Here is a 19,913-nt window from a genome sequence, read left to right as displayed (position 1 = left end):
TGCCGCGAAGATCCGCCGAAGGGCCCGGAAGCCAGTAGCCGGGCTCCGGGGAGGCACGGGGCGCAGTAACGAGGGTCCAGGAGGCACCGCCGCGAGCACCTTCCACCGTGGGAGGGACGTTGCAGGGCGCCCTATGCCGGGCAGGACACAGTATGCCAAGAGAACGTGTGGCGGGAAGTATCATGGCCGCAGTCCGCCGGTCCCGCTCCGCCCACTGTGAGGCCCGACGTAAGAGGGAGCCGCGGCGTCCTCGCAGATTCTTGTGGAGCTGCGAAGCGGCACGGGCCCATGTCCTCAAGGTCCACCAGGGTTCCCAGGCTTGGGAAGTCCGATTTCAGTCGGGATTTCGCCTGAAAGGTCAGGATGTTCTCCGGGAACAGCACGGGTAGGTTACGAGGTTCGATGCAATCTGGAAACAGGGGATAATTCAATCAGTATTCATGCCGGAGAGGAGCTCCTCACTCAAGCGGCCATCTTGTTGCGCAGCAGCGCCCCCTGTCCTTCGCGGATACATTTTTTCAACCATTACGGAAAATGGCATCTCATGTTCTAGATACAACTCAAATGATCTCGGAAGTGGAAGGTATGGAATTTGACCCCACATCAGAAATCTTAATAGGGCTAGATGTAATAGCACTGTATACAAGCATACCCCAGTGAGCATCGCTAGACATGCTTGAGGAAAAACTTCTCCAAGATCACACAGTGAAGTCGACTCCAATTTCATTCATTATATGGTGCGCAGAGGTGGCCCTTATGGAAAGTTATTTCCAATTCAATGGCAAGTTCATTAAGCAGATCCAAGGAAACGCTATGGGGGCTACACTGGCCCCCAGTGTAGTTAACCTATACATGGAAATGTTTGAGACCTCCAAAATAACAAACCAGAACAACCCATTTGTAAACAACATAAAAATATGGAGACGATATATAGACAACATTTTCTTCATTTAGAAAGGAACAGCCACAGAATTAGAAAACGTCTTCCAATGGATTAATACACAAGATCTATTTTTGAAATTTACAGCGAATCACAGTACAACAGCACTTTCGTTCTTGGATATTACGATCATAGTCAATCCAGCCAATAGAAAATGATATGTGAAACATTTTAACAAACCCACAGACAGAATTGAAATGTTCCACTATATCAGCTTCCACCCCAGGCATGTGTGCGCGCCAACCTCCCGGCTAGGCCAATTTTTAAGGCTGAAAAGCAACAGCACCAGAAAAACAGACTTTAAGGAGGAAGCCATTAAAATGCAGCAACGCCTAACCCAAAGATGCTATCCCACAAAAGTGACGACAAACGCTCTGAAAAGAGCCAGCCATAACAATAGAGAAGCACTCCTTGAGTTTAAGGAACAGAGAGCAGAGAAGGCCAAAACAGAACGCGTTGTGTTTGTAAACACATACAGTAATATGTCAAACACCATAAAGAAAATCATTGGGAGAAATTGGCACATTATGGAAAAAGGTGACCAGCCCGTACCGAGACCCATTATCGCCTTCAAGAGAAGCAGAAAATGTTAAAGATCACATCAACGGCAACGATGTAAGTCTCAAACCAACGAGACAGAAAACACTACCCCAACAATGGGGACTCCCAGAGTTGGTGGGACATTATCCATGTGGCCAATGCTCCTGTTGCTCCTCCACGAAGAGAAGTACCTCTATTGACCTAGGCTTACAAACTCCATGGAAACAAAAGACCCTCACAAACTATCATTCTCAGATGGTTATTTACGCTATTTGGTGCCTCTGTGGCAAAATATACATCGGGAAAACAGGCAGAAAAATCAAGATACAGATAAGTGAACATAAGAGCTGCTAAAAACCATATAGCCAATGCTCCGTTAGTAGACCATTGGATCGAGTCTATACATAGTGTGGGGGACCCCAGATGGTCCATTGTATACAAACTCAAATCGGGAACAGACAGCAACAAGGATAACACTTTACTAATAAAAAAAGAACAGGAGTTAATTTTTTTTACTAAAAGTGTGCAAACAGGGCTAAATGACAAAATCAATTAGGTAATATGGCAACATTAAGGCTAAACACCTGCTTCATCAAACCAGGAAGCACTTACTGAAGTACTTGATGATTAGGAATATATACTTACGGTTCTCGAAATCTGCTGTGATTGCTTACAAACATGGAACTCCATTTTGGGCATCTCTGATACTGAGTTTTCTTGTGGCTTCTCTCGCTACCCTGAGCAGTATTCTTTTCACTTATCTTTATTTTTCCTTACCTCCGCTTTTGCTGTCCCACAACGAAAGGCAATGATCGGCCCCACAAGTTGGCATCATGTCTTTTTTCCCACCCTGGGTACAAGAGGGACTTGGAGCCGGGACATTTACGTCACCGACATAGTGAAAACCAAAATCTGGCGTTAGGGCCCATAACGGCAAACATGGAAAACTACCAATGAAAAATGAGAGGACAAACATCCACGAAACAAGGGAATTGCCCATAGCCAATAGGGATTGAGGAAAGGACCATGTCATGCGTAAAAAGAGGAACACGATGATGCATGCCGTACAGACGCCCGGAAGAGAAAAGTGGACCGCCGGATGTGCTGTGAAAGACTGGGTTACACGGAGTACCGGTAAGAGCCTTTTACTCAATGAAAAACATAACTTAGTAGCATCACCAGTCTGCGAGACCAATAGTAACATGTTGCTTTGGTCTGTTCCACTTCTGCTAGTTTTTCTGTAGACGATTGAAACTTTACAACTCCTGTGACAAGGGCTGCCTTTTTCAAACTATCAACCAAGTGTCTAACAACTTCCGGGGATAAATGCACGGTTGTATCTGGTTTCAGCTAAAACAAGCTTCTCAAAATAGGACCGTAAAACAAAAAAAGAAATAGACCAATTAAAGACACGATTTTCTTTGCCTCCATGCTCCTTTAGGCTACGAGGCATCAAGGCGAAGTAAATCCAACGCCAATAAGAGTGAACACACAACAGAGTGTTCCAACACGCGCATCGAAATTGGTCATATGCAAACGCTACACAATGACCTAAGAGAGCCTATTTCACGAGAAAAAAAAACAAGAAAGGAAAATCGTGAGATCAGCCCAATTGATTACTCTGGTAAGATAACTGAGACACTACAACCATAGTATACCATCATACAACACTGATGTTTAGCCTTCTTATAACAAACTACAAAATGATTCCTCTAAACTGTGGCTTATTTTGGTCTTATTCTTTTACCAGCTGGCCACTACCATGAAGTAACAAAGGTGCACCTTAGAGCCAAACACCCACGAGGGACTGCCACAATAACCCATCCCGGGACAGAAGTCTGGGCGAAGAGGGTAAGGAACCACACCATTAGTCTAATAGTGCCTTACTGACCAGTATATAACCTAACAGAATATAGATCAGTATTAAATGGCCTTATATAACTTTGATGAATAGTGTTCTTACCGTTCAGATAAAGACACCTCCTGCCTCCGTGCAGCTTAAAAATCTGACCAATATTAGCCCTTTATGCACTGGTGTTAAATTGTGAGAAAAAAGTGTAGTACAGAAGAGAATGTTAATTTTTGGAACGAAAAGTATGGTGAGATAAATGATGATTCTCACTCACAATCCAATTTAAACTCAATTAACGAATTTGGACAGAGCTAGATTTATTGAGAAGTATACTCTAAACAGATGGTGAACTGATATTCCAAGTTTTGTTTTTGTTATAGGGAAGGATTTCCACATTTGCATTACGAATAAATCACGCAAGAATTGTTGACTTGGGCGTCAAATCTAAACCAGAGCAAGAACAATCAACATTCAGGTTGCCTAGTTTTGAATACGTAGGAGTGATGTACAGAACATAAGCCCCTGATGAATTTCCAAAAAACCAAAGACACCTAATGTTATGGAAAGAAACATGTTGGGCATGCAACTATGCTTTTTATGTGTATGTTTTTTATGAACTCTGGTATGTTGTGAACGGTATGAAAGGTGTGAGAGTTGAAGAGTGCTTGTATAACGAGGGAAGATTAGTGAGTAATCACACAGCACAAGCCACCCTAATAGAGAATCATTAAAAGCCATTGTGTTCTGTTCTGAACTATCTCCTGGATATTGATATATTAATGATAATGAATGTCAAGATTTTAACCATGTTGTATAAATATTAAAATTTGTATTTTTCTAAAAAAAAACATTGATTTGTTGATACTGATTAAATACCTTGAGTAAGGCGAAAAATGTGTACATCCTTCCGGTATAATGAATTTTCCAATACCACAAAGCCCTTTTTGTTTGTAGACTAAAGGTTTTTACCCTTTTGAAGGGGCCACTTTGTGGTCTATGTCTCTTTCCCCTTCGGCCTCCTTTAGTAGGATGGTGTAGTAGCACTCCCAACCACAGAAGGGAGGAGTCTGTAGTAACCGTTACTTGTGGGCAGGGCTCCTGGAAGGAGGTCCCCACTGAAAGCTTGCTGGCAGACTACCACTATTCAAGATCCGCAGTCATGCAGGATGCAATTGGAATCATCTTGGAGTCTGGATCCGCAGCCTGGGACCAGCAGCTCTAAAGAGCAAGCTTAGTGCACCTCATGTTCAGGTGTGCAAGAGGTAGAGTTAACATGCAAGAGGGCATGAGGCCCAGGAGCCTCTGGAACCACCAGGCCGACATGTGGGCTTCTACTCTGGTATAGACGGTATCCCAACAGAAACCCAAAAAGATCAGGTCTTCAGCGACCATCATCGATGATTTACGGCCTGTTCACTGACAGTCCAAGATGGAACAGGAGCTGAAAGAGTGACTGAAGATTGCCCATAGCTGCTTCTGGGCAAGGACTGCATAGGAGCCAATCGTCCAAGTATGGCTATACATGAAGTCCCCGTAGTCTGAGAAATGCTGCAATGAGTGACAACATCATCGTAAAGACACGCATTGCCGAGCTGTGACCAAACGGAAGCACAAGATTAACCAGGTTACTCACCGTAGTGACCACCTTACTCCTAGTCCATAGTCCCCATTCCTCCATACCTATGGGACATCTCTGCGTCCTGTGGGACGAGACCGGAGCACTTTGTAAAAAGCCTCCAAATTTTGTTTTTCAAAAATCTGTCCTTCCTCTCTTTCTGCGTGGTGCCCGGCATGCGGCCGTAACCCCGCCCACCTTGGCTCCGCCCCGCCCATCAGTCCTTTTCTATCGCCAGGTCAGAGACCTATTAGCAATAACAGAGGAACCTTATTAGAGGGGACGGCGGGCGGGTGTATGGAGGAAAGGGGACTATGGACTAGGAGTAAGGTGGTCACTACGGTGAGCAACCTGGTTATACTCCTACGTCCCGTCCCCTTTCCTCCATACTTATGGGATATTCCAAAGCACTCCTAACTGGAACTACGGGTGGATGGAAATACCCCTTATTGAAAAAGGTTCTTCAGCACAGCCTGACCAAACTGAGCATCAGCTCTCGAGCTCATGTCAAAACAATAATGCTTACAAAAAGCGGATGGGGAGGCCCAAGTAGCTGCCCTAGCGATGGACTCCCAGGGGACATACTTCTGAAAAGCAACCGAAGCTGCCTTGTCCCGCACCAGGTGTGCATGAATACCCTTAGGAGGTTTCAGCCCTTGGACGGTGAAAGACTCTGTAATGCAGGCGGCGATCCACTGAGAAATAGTCGCCTTAGATGCCTGCTTACCTTGAGGGTTACCGAAAGTCACAAAAAGTTGAGAATAACTCCTAAACTCGGAAGTCCTGTCAAGGTAGAACTTAAGAGCCCTTCTGACATCAAGACAGTGCAGAACCCTTTCTGCCTCTGAGGTAGGGTTCGGAAAAAAGACCGGAAGGGAGATCGACTGATTCAGATGGAATTCAGTTACCACCTTCGGTAGAAAGGCAGGGTTTGTCCGTAGGACTACCTTTTCCTTGTGAAAGACCAAGAAGGGATGCGCCACTGACAAGGCCTGGCGCTCACTCACCCGCCTCGCTGACGTAACGGCGACCAGAAAAGACACTTTCCAGGATAGGTACTTGAGGTCCACTGTGACCATTGGTTCAAAAGGCTTAGGGCACAGTGCCGTCAGGCCTACATTTAGGTCCCACGGCGGGTGCGGACTACGAACTGGAGGGGCATGTCAAGCCTGCAAAATGCCTCTTAACCACTGGGTTACTCAGAGAGTAGGAACATTGGTCTCTAGAAAGATAAGCGGAGACCGCTGAAAGTTAAGTTCTGCATGACAGAACGTGAACACCCGACTCTGCTAGGGAGGACATGAAGGACAGCACAGTGTCAATCGTAGCCACCCTTGGGTCCAACTGCTTTTCCAAACACCAATGACAGAACCTGAGCCACTTACTCCTGTATTGGGATCTGGTCAGTGGTATCCTGGCTGCTTGGATAATACGCATGTTATCCGTAGACAAGTTAAGATGCTCTAAAGACTTGATGAAGAAGATCGGGGGTCACTGGTAACCTGATCGCCGGATACACCAACAGGTGTTCAAGTTCTGAGAACCAAAACCTAGCCGGCCACCAGGGGGCTATGAGTAGAAGGGAGCAGTTTACAGAAATCTTCAGTTTCCATTTTGCTCGATGGACTAGAGGCAGAGGCAGGAAGGCATAAGCTCTCATGTTGTGCCATGGAATCTCGAGAGCATCCCCCAGATAGGAGGCTCCCAGCCCCCCTCTGGAGGCATACCGAGGAAGCTTCTTGTTCACCGCCGTAGCGAAGAGATCCACCTCCGGTGTGCCCCAACGCAAGAAGATCCATGAGAGGACCTCCGCCTTCAACTCCCACTCGTAGCTGACCACTGTCCGCCGGCTGAGGGCATCCGCTGTGACATTCAGCTGGCCCGGGATGTGCACTGCAAGCAGCCAGACCCCATGAAGCACGGCCCACTCCCATATCTGATGGACAGGTCCACGAGGGGGGGGAGATTTCGTTCCCCCTTGCTTGTTGATGTAATACATCGACACCACATTGTCCGTGCGTATGCGGACCACCTTGTTGGCAATGATCAGTCTGAACGCCCTGAGTACTAGGAAGATCGCCAGAAGCTCCAGATGATTTATGTGAAGAAGCTTGTCCTGAGGCGACCAGAGGTCAGAAACCTGAAGAAGATCTAAGGTCGCACCCCAGCCCAGGAGGGAGGAGTCCGTCGTGATCGTCACCATCAGAGCTGGGTCCTGAAACCCTGCACCCACCGACAGGTTGCTGAGAGATGACCACCATTCCAGGTCCACTCTCATGGAAGCCGGAATCATTATCAGCTTGGAATACGGGTCCACAGCCTGACGCCAAGAACTCCGAAGAGCCATCTGGGTCCGTCTCATCTTGAGACGAGCAAGAGGAAGAGCCAGAACACACAAGGCCATGATGCCCAGAAGCCTCTGGAACCAACAGGCCGACATGCTCTCCGACTGCGCAAACATCTGACACGTGGCTAACAGATCCGCCATTCTGTCCCTGGTCAGGTACACTCTGCAGTCGATCGTGTTCCAGCGGAAACCCAGGAAAATCAGGTCCTGCGAGACCGTCCAGTTCACTGAGAGCCCAAGATGGAACAGGAGCTGAAGGAGAGACTGGAGATTTCCCGCTGCTGCCAGCAGACAAGGGCTGCGTAAGAGCCAGTTGTCCAAATATGGATACACATGGATACCCTGGAGACGAAGATAGGCCTCAATCACCGACATCATCTTCGTGAAGACACGCGGCGCCAAGCTGAGGGCAAAAGAAAGCACTCAAAACTGGAAGTGCTCCTCTCCCAAAGAGAAGCGGAGATATCTCCTGTGTAGGTTCCAAATCAGGATATGCATGTACGCATCCTGAAGATCCACGACGCTGAGCCAATCGCCCATCTGCAAGGAGGACCGTATCTGGCTGTGCGTGATCATCTTGAATTTCTCTTGGGGTAGGAAAATATTGAACTGGGAAAGGTCTAGGATGGTGTGCAGGCCAGCCTGGTTGGGTTTGGGCACCGTAAACAGCCGGGAGTAGAAGCCGTCCCCTCGCTCCCCAAGGGGAACGGGTTCCACAGCTCTGAGGTCCAGAAGTTTCTGAACTTCGGCTTTGAGGGAGGGCGAGCCCGACCGCTGAAAAGGAGGGTTGAGGGGTGGGGTAGGGGGTAGGGGTGAGCTGAAGCCCGCTCGAGCGACTGACGAGACCCATCTGTCTTCTGTGATGGTCTGCCACGCCTCCCAATGAGACGCAATGTGTCCTCCCACCGGGGTCTCGTTTGAGCGCGGAAAACCCTCATTTAGTAGGTTTATCGGTGGCGGTGCCACCTGAACCTGAGGAGGAGGCTGAGGAGCGGGAGAAAAACCGTGTCCGTTGTTGTCTATGGCGGTTGTTCCCCGCAGGGGTATCCACTCTGTGAGATTTGCGGTCGAGGAAGCCCCTAAAGCCAGAGGAAGGTCGACTTTGCGACAACGGTCTCTGGGTTTTGAAAGGAGCCTTAACCAGGACAGACAAGGACTTAGCTGTCTGAGTGCTATCCTTCGTCTTGGTGAGCTCTACATCTGTTGTAGAATGAAAGAGCTCCTTCCCATCGAACGGAAGGTCCAACACTTTGTCCTGCACTTCTTTTGAGAATTTAGTTGCATGCAGCCACGCCTGCCGTAAGGTATCAACCCCTAGCATAAGGCCCCGAGCTGAGGTGTCTACGTGATGAGCCGCAGCCTCCAGGAGATCCTGGGCCAAGACCCTGGCGTCGGATAGGCCTCCTTTAAAGTCTTCCAGCTTCTCGACCGGGATAAACTCCTCAAACTCTGGCAGACCTTTCCACATCTGCATGTTAGCTCCCGCTAATATCAATTCAGCGCTGGCCTGTCTGAGCTGCAAGGCCGAGTTGGCGAAGATTTTCCTCCCGTGGGAGTCGAGGGGCTTGTCCTCCTTTCCCAGAAACTGAGTAGCCGTTGTGGAAGAGGATGCTGCAGGTCTGGACTGCAAAGTGGCCGCAGCCACTACTGTAGAGGGGGGGCGGACAAGACGACAGGGCCACCTCTTCCGAAGAATGCAGCCTGTATCTCGCGTCAATTTTCTTATTGACAAAAAGTCCAGAGTGTGGCTTTTCCCAGACTCTGCGGACCTAGGCCAGAACGTCCTTCTGCAAGAACAGGCCGGTACGCTCCAAGGGAGACAGGGTGAACGCCACAGAAAGCATGCCCTCCTGCGGAGCGGGTGCTGTGGGCACTGGAACATCTAAGAAGTTCATCATGTCCAGTACCCAGTCATGAAAAGCTCTGATAGAGCAGGGAAGGTCCTCGCTGTCCTGATTGCCTTGCGCGTCATCCGACAGATCAGGATCCTGCTGAATCATGTCAGGCACTGCTTTGTCCACAGGGGACGATGGGGTCAAAGGCGGAAGAGTGGGGGAAGGCACCGTAGGCAAGGGAGGCGCCGGCGGAACCACCGGAGGAACAGGTGGAGCCAGAGGCGCGGGAGGACATATCTCCCTAAAAAGCCCCTTGAAATACTCCCTCATTGGGTCGGTACGCATAAGCATCCTCCAGAGACTGTTTCGGAACCTGAGGAGGCCTCTCATGAGGTGGACAAATCCAGGGACGTAACGGGGAAGGGTGCCACACTGGCCCCTCCACCGACGTATCCACATAAATCAACGGTGCCGACCCTGCATGCAACGAAACATTGTGCGGAAGAGGCATCCGAGCGTTCCAGTCATAAACTGGCCGATAAGGATGCGCACAAGAGACTTTATTTTCAGCCAAGCGACCAAGTCCTACACCTGAGGCCGATGGCGTAGTTGTAGGGGTAGCACCCAAAATGGCTGCTGCGGTCGTAGCGGGAATGGGCGCCATTTTGTCCTCATCTGAGGGGAATTGCGGCATGTGAGGAAGTGAGGCAGGGCCCCCCGTTGGTGGATCAGGGGTCTTAACTTTAGCCTTAACATAAGGGACCTCGGCAGAGCCGGTACTGTGAGGCCTGGAATGTTTTTGTCACATACCAACCGCCAAATTAGCCTTCGAAGGAAGGACCTCGGCATTGCCGGTAAAAGAAGAACTTTGCTTCTTTGCCCCCTCAACAGGTCTGGTGTCGCCACAAGAGCGGGAACAGTGAGAAACTGCTTTCACCGAGAAGGCCTTGCTAGGCCTCTCAGAACTGTTGGTAGCTTTAGCCTCTGGACGAGGGACCTCAGACCCAGGCCCGGTAACAGCCTTGTCTGCGCAGGCCTCGAACATCCGTTCGGTAACAGCAAGCCCACCTAAGGCCTCGGGGCGCACCCCGGTCTTATTTTTGAGGGAGCCCACAAAGAGGCCTCAGAGCGAGCTCCGGTACCCCACGACTCAGTAGAACTGTGTCTAAAAACAGCCCCCACAGGAGGGGCCTCGGAGCGTGCTCCGGTATCCACAGGCCCCTTATGGAGACCCTCGGAGAAAACTCTGGTACAATTATTAGGCCCAACGGGCACCTCAGGGCGATCCCCACCCGGCCCGAGAGGAACCTGGAAAGGTATCCCCAGCCGGGGTGCTCTGAAAAGTAAAGAACTTACCGGGCGTTTTTTCTTCTCGTCGATGAACGCCTGAAAATGTGAAGGAGGAGTTCGTCGGAACACCTCCTCCCACTGCTCCAATCGACGTTGAAGTGCCCGGACCGAAAGGGAGTCACAGTAAAAACAGGAGTCCCAACGGTGATCCGGACCCAAGCACTCTAAACAAAGAGGATGGGGAACCGCCCTCGCGAAACGACGGTGACATGATGAACATGATCTGGAAAGTATAGTTTGAACGACATACACAGACTAGTACACGATCGCTAGCGAGAGTCAGAGAGGAAAAAGGGAAGAAAATCTTCTGAGGATGCAAGTGCGTCCACTCCCGAACCAGTGGAGAAAAGGACTGATGGGCGATGTGTGGGGCGGAGCCAAGGTGGGCGGGGTTACGGCAGTGTGCCGGGCTCCGTGCAGAAAGAGAGGAAGGCCCCATTTTTGGAAAAAAAAATTTGATGCTTTTTACAAAGTGCTCCGGTCCCGTCCCACAGGACGGAGAGATGTCCCATAAGTATGGAGGAAAGGGGACGGGACGTAGGAGTAACTGGAAGTGTTCAGTTCCCACAGAGAACCCTGGATATTTTTGATGCAGGCTCCAGATCAGGATAGGAATGTAGGCATCTTGAAGGTCTACCACGCAGAGCCAATCGCCCTTCCGGAGAGAGGACTTTATCTGGCAGGGCGTAATCATCTTGAATTTCTCTTGGGGTAGAAAGAGATTGAACTTGGAGAGCTCAAGCATAGTGCGCAGGCCAGCCTGGTTGGGCACTGCAAACAGATTGAGTAATAGCCTTCCCCTTGCTCCCACAAGGTAACAGGTTCCACTGCTCTGAGGTCTAGAATTTTCTGTACCTTGGTTCTGAGTGAGGGCAACACAGTCTGCTGGAGAGGAGGGTGAAATGGTGGGGTAGGGGGGAGGGGCAAGCAGAAGGCCCTCCAGGCAACTGACAAAACCGATCGGTCTTCTGTGATGTCTACCACACCTGCAGATGAGACAAAATTCGTCCTCACAACTGAGTCTTGTGCGACCGATGAAAAACATCATTTAGATGGTTTATCGGAGGAGAGACCAACCGTTGCTGAAGAGGAGGCTGTCGACCGAGAGAAAAACCGGCCACCTTGCCTTTGCTGCTAGCGGCGAGGGACACCATCAGGAACATTTGCCCGGCATGCACAGCGGTCCTGAAAACCTCTGAAACCAGAGAAGGACCTTGTTTGAGACCCCGACCTCGGAGTATAAGCTGCCTTAGCTGGGATTTTGGCAACGACCGACAATGACTTAGCAGTTTGAGTGCTTGCCTTGGTTTTGATGAGTTCCTCATCAGTGGAGGAGTGGAGTAATTCCTTACCCTCGAAGGGAAGATCAAGCACCTTGTGCCAAACTTCCTTCAAAAACTTTGTAGCATACAGCCACGCTTGGCGGGAGATGTTTAATACGACTATCAGGTCCAGGGCGGATGTGTCTACATGATGGGCTGCAGCCTCCAGCAGGTCCTGCGCCAGAACTGTGGCATTGGAAAAGCCACCCTTAAAGTCTTCGAGCCTATCAGGAGGAATACATTCCTGAAACTTGGCAAGCTCCTTCCACAGCTTGACATTAGCAGCCGCCAGGATAAGCTTGGCATTAGCCTGACTCAGCTGAAGAGCTGAATTGGAAAAAACCTTTTTCCCAATGACGTCAAGAAGTTTGTCCTCCTTGGAAAGGATCTGAGATGCTGCAGTGGAGAATGTAGAGGATGGCTTAGACTGGAGCGTAGCTGCTGCCACCACTGTTGATGAGGGGAGTGGGGATATAGACAAGGCGATGTTCCTCATTACAACACTGGCGCTAAACCATGGCGCTTTAGCACCATGGTTGGTGCCGGTGTTGTAACGGGTCCGCCATGGTTCAATGGGGAATTACCACCCCATTCCAAGGTTGGCAGGGCGGTAATTCCCCATTGAACCATGGCCCTTCCCCATTCCCATTTTCGCCTCATAGGGCTCTGTGGGAATGGGGAAGGCGCTAAGTACGGTACCGCAAATTGCGGTACCGTACTTAGCACCAAGGTCCCTTTGCGGGTCCCTACTTTAACGGCTGGTGTAGACCAGCCGTTAAGGTTCGGGTCCCGCAAAGGGACCTCATAATCAGGCGCTAATGGGTTAACGGCGCCACAGCCTTTTACGGCGCTGTTAACCCATTAGCGCCAGGGTCGTAATGAGGCCCTATGTCTTCAGACACGTATAGCTTGTAGCGAGCATCAATTTTCTTCTTTAGGTGTTGCCCGGAAAGAGGTTTTTCCCAGACCTCGTGGAGTTCGGCCAGGACATCCTTTTGGAGGAACAGGCCAGTGCGCTCCTCTATCGACAAGGTAAAGGCTCCAGAAAGTACCCCTTCTCGTGGAGTCAGAGGCTCAGGTATTGGGATGTCTAGCAATGCCATCATATACAGGGGTAGTTTTAAAAAAACAGGGGTTGTTTTAAAGGTAAATCTAAACACAGATGCTGCTCCTTAAAAGAATGTGAGGGTGCAAGTAGAACAAATCAAGTGAGAGGAATCTTCTAGAACACTTTGTGGTAGGAAGGGATTCTCTTTAAAATGTTGAACGATGACTCACCGGAGATTTGGTTGCTTGGCATCCTATTGACAGCTGATGCCCCCGTGACTGTCCCAGGTTGGATTTTGGGCTGCAGTCGCTATAATAGCCTTTGCAACTTGAGGCAATGTTTTTAGTGGTGATGCATGCTACCATATTGGGTCCTTTCTGGGTTGTTGCCGGGATAGATATATCTTGAGCTCACCACATGCTTCTTTCTAATCCTATGATTTTAGTGCCAGTCTTTTATTTTCATGATCCTGTGCCCTTGAACTCTGGTTTCACTAGAGGATGATTTTCCTTGGTGGGTTTTGTGGATTTCCCACCAGATTCTGGAATATTTCTCCATGCTACTTTATGACTTGTTTAATCACGCTCACTTTATTACATCCAAGTTCTATTTTTGACCATTGGTGGGCTTTCCAGTCACAACAAAACCTGGACTGTTGTTCCTGGCTGTCATGTCTCTTATCTTTAACTGTCTACTTCGCTTGGGTCTTTACACTTTGATTCTCTATTCCCAGATACAGGAGGCTTTATATTTCAATAGCTCTCATTCCCTGTCTGCACCGTAACTTTGCTACAACTGGTTTTGCACTGAACCCTTCAGGACTCCCTACAGCCTTTAGCACTTATGGTTTGTTAATGAAGACTTCAGATTTCACCACTATCTTCCTTACTTTTCACATCTCCTCTAGCTTTTATGACCTCCTCCTTCTCTGTATCCCTCTTTCAAAATCATCTTTTGCCTTCATCTGCCTTATTCCTTGGTATTACCCTCCTCTCTCTCCTGATACTACCTAAGGGCTCCCTTGTACATCATAAGTGCACAAAATATAACAGTAGAACACGCAGGTACTTGCAAGAATGCCATGTCTTAACACAGGAGAATCAGCATAATCAATTCCTGCTAGAGAATACTTTTGATGTTGAAAGAATTTTGAACTTGAAGCACCCATTACAAACAAAAAAGGATAATATCTGTCCATGGCAATGGAGAACCTATTCTGATTTCTGTGAAGAGGAATTAAGCAACAAAAACACGTCCAAATTAAGGCTATTAAAACATTCCAATGAAAAAGTAAAAAGACAAATCATTAAATAAATCGACAGAGAGAGCAGACACCGGCTCAGCTATACCCTCAGTTAGTAAAATATTTGTATTTGTATTTATTGGTTTATAAAGCACTTTACACCAAAGCGCTGTACAATTGAACAACTTAATATATAAAACATAAAAACATGAGCACGAAGAAGAAACAGCATGGTATACAATGGATTTATTTACCAATGTTTGATACAATGACCGCAATGTCCTGCAGTGGTTTATATTCCTATAGCCTTCCTCCTTCCTTCTCTCTGCTTACCAGGGCATCCTCCAATACATTCCTTCCCTTATCCTTCTCTCCACTCAACTCAGCACAGCTAATACATCTCCAAGCTCCCACATAATGGTCTAGTCTCTACCGCTGGTTATACTCCAGCTCTGCTCGTAATTGGGATCCTGAGTGTTTGATTGTGAACACATGTGTATTGCTAGTTGTACTGGTCAAATGGTGGTCATGGACTCCTCGTTTGACCTATGAGAAACCTCTGACGTCTGATTCGGTTAAGATCAAGTTTCACAATCTTACAGTCAGCCGGCCTTATCAAGGTGGTCATCTTATTCCACCTTAGTTCCTTATAGTCTGAAAGAGATTGGTTGCTCTTTCTGGACTGCTGCTTACATATATTTGTGATCTCCTAAATTGGCGTCTCTTAGGAAATTGTGCACTGTACCATCTGCAGAATACGCTCCCACCCATCGTTCTGTCACCAAGGACAGTTTCGCAATTGTGAGCAGGTCTCAGAAGCCGCAATGGTGCGGTTCATCTTGTTTTGTCTGCATTCCTTTTCTCATTGCTGTATGGGATCATGCTAGTGCTCTGCATATAGAGGTTGGGAATGGGAATGCTGCAGAGGACGTGGAGAATCCTCTGTGTACCTCCTCTGCAGTTGGCATCACAGAGTAGGGTGGGTTCTCACAGCTCCCAGGGTTTCTAGCCTCATGAATGGGATTTTGTCACATACCTCATATTTAAGTGAAGTAGAGGTCTAGTGTGAGTAAGGTTACATTTATAATGTATTGGCCTTAGTATGAATCACTACTTCTGTACTGAGTGTTGAGTCTAGAGGTAGTAACCTTAACTCCTTTTACAAACTTGTATTACCACTAATGAACTCCCACAGCAATATTATACACAATTGCCTGTCATCATTATATTTATCCTGCTGCCATTTACCAGTCCAATGTAAAGTATAAAAATCACAGAATACGGGACTGACCGCTTGGACTACCCACACAGTATGAGGCACACAGGGAGCTGGGTGAGTCTCCTTGACTAAGAGAAGAGCCCCATGGTTGACTGCAAAATCATGCTAGGATGCCCAGCAACATATGTGTAAAGACTGGAGGTGGGTGTCTGTAACTCTGCTCTCTATATGGTAGAGGAGAGGAACAGAGGACCCCAGCCAAGATTTTCTATTATTGGTATCGTGGTCGAGCAATCAAGGCCTAGCTTCTCAGGAGGTGATGCAGGCTGGTTCTTAAGTACGGTATAGACCCAAGCCCCCACAAAGGAATGTCCACACACTGTATTAGTTAAAACACAATCTTTATATAATTAATATTCAAGGTTATGTACACTATCACAATAACTCACTTTGTGCTCAGAAAATCAACAATGGTAAATATCTACAGTTCTAAAGTGGTACCACAAGTTTTATCAGATCTCATTAAAGTGCCTCAACTATACTGTCAAAATGTCACACAGATCAATAACAAGGAAATCAGCAGTAGAGAGAGGAAGGAAAACAAGATGGTTGAACAATTGGCAGAATACTGGCCCCTACCACCTAGGCACAATTCTGAGTGGAGATCCTCCCACCTGGGCAACCTGTAAAGCAAAGATGTATCACAAGCCCAGTCCATGTGTTGTTCTATGAGTCTTATTTCCCTCTACAATAGTTCTACAGCCCCAATGTACCTGGAATTGTAGCGTTTGTCGACGGGAAATCGACTGCCCTTCTTGAGTGCCCTCCCTTTAAGGCAGGAGCTACGGGTCGTCGAACGTCCGACGGAGAACAGGGTGAACTATGGCAGTGAAGTGGCAGCTTCGTTCCTAACAGTGCTCGTCGACGACGGAGCGTTGGCGTCCTGCAAGGAAGAGGCGTGCGGGGCACCTCAGTGACGATAGTTCTGGACCGCAAAGAGATGAAGAACTGTGGCCCAGCAAGGGCGTCGAGTCGTCGGCATCTCTGTGGTCTTTAGGTGGCGGGAAACCCACCGGCGGATGCTCCTCGGCACGTTGACGCTCGGGCCTTCTCCAGCGGGATAAAGCGATGCAGACGAGAGCGTCCTTGGCTCAAATTAAGTTCTTAGGCAAACAGGAGCATGGCAGTTGCAGTCGGCGACAGCGGTCGTCGACAGTGGCGGACAACAGTCTGGGCGCTTCTTTTTGGGATTCCGCGGCAGTCCCCGTCCCCGGTCGGCAGCCTGTCGTAGGTCTGTCTACCAGGAAGCTTTGGCAAAAATCAGCTGGTGCACGATGGTCCCTCGTAACTCGGGATGAGGGCACCTTACCAGGTCCTCTCTGGGTCAGTTCTTGGAGACACAGCAGCTTTCATATTGTGAAGGAGAGCAACAGCAATTCTTCTCTTCCAGCAGGGCTTCAAGGTTAAGCTTCAGTTTCACTCCAGTTACTCTTCAGCTTCTGAACACGAACTCTAGCAGTCAGAGGCCCCCCGATATACTAGTTGATCTCCCATTCATTCTGCTGGGTCACACTCAGGCAACCAATCGGTCAGAAGGGCATTCATGCAGGCAGGCATCCAATCAGGTGCATAGTGTATTCAGGCCATTCACTCCTCTCCAGACACTCACAACAAGTTATGTGTAGTGGGACAAGTACCCAGCCATTCAACACTCCACCCTGCATTCATACCAGTTTCGGGCAGGGCTGTCTCAGTCATTGCATCAAACACCAGATACTAGACACCCACAACACAGAATGCGTATTTGTCACACACTCCATTCACCCAGGTCCCACCCACAGGGTGTACCCATAACATACAGTCACTGGGAAGGCTCCAGCCAGTCTGGCATGGACTTCACAACAACACCATACATGGAACTTCCACCCAACAGCCGGTCAGGGGGAAGGGACAGAGTCAGGGCTTCCAGGGACTTTGGGAAAACAAGGTAACAGGCAATAGAAAGCAAGAAGCCACAGGGCCATCTTGTTTCCTATCAGGAATCAACTGATTCCAATGGCAGGGCCTGGGTATCCCAAAATGGAGGATACTCAGAGCACCTGTCAAATTCAGCATGGAGCTGCCACCAGCCCATACCCTGCCCTGTGGGCCACACACAGGTGACCAAAAACATACACTAGGGGCACAGGGTTGTACCCCCACCCATGGGTGCCATAAGGGTATCCCATGGGTCTGTACACCAAACCAAAAGAGAGAGCTGCACGGCCAGGAGTCCCACATGAACTCCTGTGCGGAAAACATGCCAGAACACACGATAAAAAGCAGTAAAGGACAAGGATACAAAGGCCCTGTCCCTCTGATGCATTTCCAGCATCACAATATGCAAACATGCATCTCCATCATCCAGCTTTTTGTGAGCACTGTTGATCACTTGGAGCATTGCTGCAACATATTGGTATGGTTGAAATAACTTCTGTTTGCCCATATGCGGCTGAAGCTAAATTGAGACCATATGTTCCACAATCTTGCCTAAAAAAGACAAGTGGTGAGTAATTGTACGAAATTGTACGTAACTTACTTAGTTCATTGGGATCAAGATGATTTTTTTTTACGTTGGGCGTTTGCAGTCTTAAGTAATGGACACAATGAATCACTTGGGCAGTTTTTAATCGAACGTGCATGTAATAAAATGCCATCTACATAAAATATTTATTTAAGGGATGATGCTATGTGCACAATGTCCGTAACTTTACATCAACTATAAAAAATCTCAAAGAGTAAACTGTTTGGCATCTATTAGTACAGAAACAGGTTTCTTTCATTTGACTTAAAAACTTTGTTAAAGAGATTTGTTGGGTGAAGTACTTATTAATTGCGACAACCTAAACATTAGTGTAGGGAATTTTCCTTACAAAAGCCATCCCTTCATTATTTACTTGCATCTAGGAAGGGAGCCGAGTTTTGGAAGGTGAATATGGGCTGCTAGTCAGCCTACGCCTCCCCATGCTCACTCCTTCCTCTTTCTCGTGTTAATATGTGAGGATGGGGATATGGGGTTGGAAAGCGAGTAACACGATTACAACCTTCCATTTTTATACAATTCATTAATCACTCAATTGCACACAAAAAATAAATACAAATATCTGTTAAAAGACGGTACCAAATGTAACACAGCAACGGATTGATAAAAGTATCATAGAAGCAACTAGATCATTATGGATCTCACAGTATGTGTGCAGGAAAATGTGTGCCAGAAGTGTATACATACGTTGCTTGCAGACTTACAAATCAAAGCGAAGGTTTTGTCTTTCTTCAAAGAAGTAGTCCATTACAAATTTTTTGACAAAATCGGGATTCAAAGTGTTGGAAATCTCCTCAGTTCTTCCAAACTGCAAAAGACATATATTAAATGTAAGCATTTGATTACAAGAAGTCAAACTGTATACAAAATCCCTTTTGGTGTCAAGAGTGACAGCCCAGTCTGGGTAGTTGCCATATGTATTTGGCCTGCATCATCCCTGTCGTGGGGCAGCGTATGTTCCCCTCTTCCTGATCCTTCGGTTGAAGGCCATATTACTATTGCAGCATGGAAATACTACTTAACTTTTATCTTTGTTCTCGTCATGATTTTCATAACATTTAGGATCCTATCTACATGTCAAGAATCCTCAGAAGACATCTGAAAAATATATTTGCCAAAAAAGTAAGTATTCTTTTTCCTCCCTAAAATAGTATATATTTTCAGGGCCGCTGTCTCCTTAAGTTTGATCATTACTCCACTAAAGAGGTAGACAAGTAATGCGTCGCTTCACCTTGGTCCTTTAGTGTCACAGTCACTTCAGAAAAGAACATTATTCTCACATTAGTTGAATAGAGTATTACTCTAATGTGAGAAACAACTTTAAATCACCACATTACAAAGATGAACAAGTTACTTACACATAGTAATGTTCTTTCGACTGGCTGTTCCGCCCACATATTCCTCATCTTATGATATTTACATATCCAGCTTCAGCTGCTTCAGATTTTTTTGCCAGCAGATTGTTCTGCCCATCGATGGCTGTCGACTCGATGTCCATCGGAGGCCTCGGTCTCGATGTCGACTTCATCGATGGCATAGAGCGTGCGCAGCGGCCGTTGGCTTCAGTTCCGTTTTTAACGAGTATAGGATATCCTGCACCCGACAGTAACTCCTGCTGAAAGAGCGAAGGCTGTGATCACATGTAAAATTCTACTGCGGGGCAGGTTGGGAGGGGTGATGAGGAATACATGGGAGGAATATCCAGTCGAAAGAACGTTACCATGGGTCAGTAAATTGTTCTTCGTATGGACTGTGTCCTTCCATGTTTTCCTCATTTTATGATAAACTCCCAAAGCAGTGCATGTATTCCTGGAGGAGGGAGTCAGAATTTTCAGACTCATGATAATTTAGGAGTTCCTTTATAGGTTTGTGTGCACAGAATGCAGCACTGCGTTTCCAAATAAATCTTCCCGGCTTGAGGAAGAGTCCAGATTATAGTGTTAGGCAAAAGTGTGTACGGACGACCACGTGGGTGCCGCACACATATCTTTAATTGGGATTCCCCTCTGTAAGGCAGAGGA

General features: G+C 47.6%; 1 protein-coding gene across 3 annotated transcripts in view; it reads right to left on the bottom strand.

Moving 5' to 3' along the window:
- Window positions 1-19,913, bottom strand: part of CPNE8 (copine 8) — a 2,424,038-nt gene that overhangs the window by 1,732,521 nt on the left and 671,604 nt on the right. For 2 of the 3 annotated variants that reach the window (XM_069629223.1, XM_069629224.1), the window contains one exon: window positions 18,597-18,700. In XM_069629223.1, the coding sequence (XP_069485324.1) occupies window positions 18,597-18,700 (104 nt within the window). Of the gene's footprint in view, window positions 1-18,579; window positions 18,703-19,913 lie in introns of those variants that run through there. The other variant, XM_069629225.1, reaches the window with a different exon arrangement.

Source organism: Ambystoma mexicanum, chromosome 12 (genome assembly GCF_040938575.1).
Source record: "Ambystoma mexicanum isolate Mex_15411 chromosome 12, UKY_AmexF1_1, whole genome shotgun sequence".
NCBI lineage: Eukaryota > Metazoa > Chordata > Amphibia > Caudata > Ambystomatidae > Ambystoma > Ambystoma mexicanum.
The sequence above is the reverse complement of the archived record's forward strand: the minus strand, read 5'-3'. Positions and strand labels throughout refer to the sequence as shown.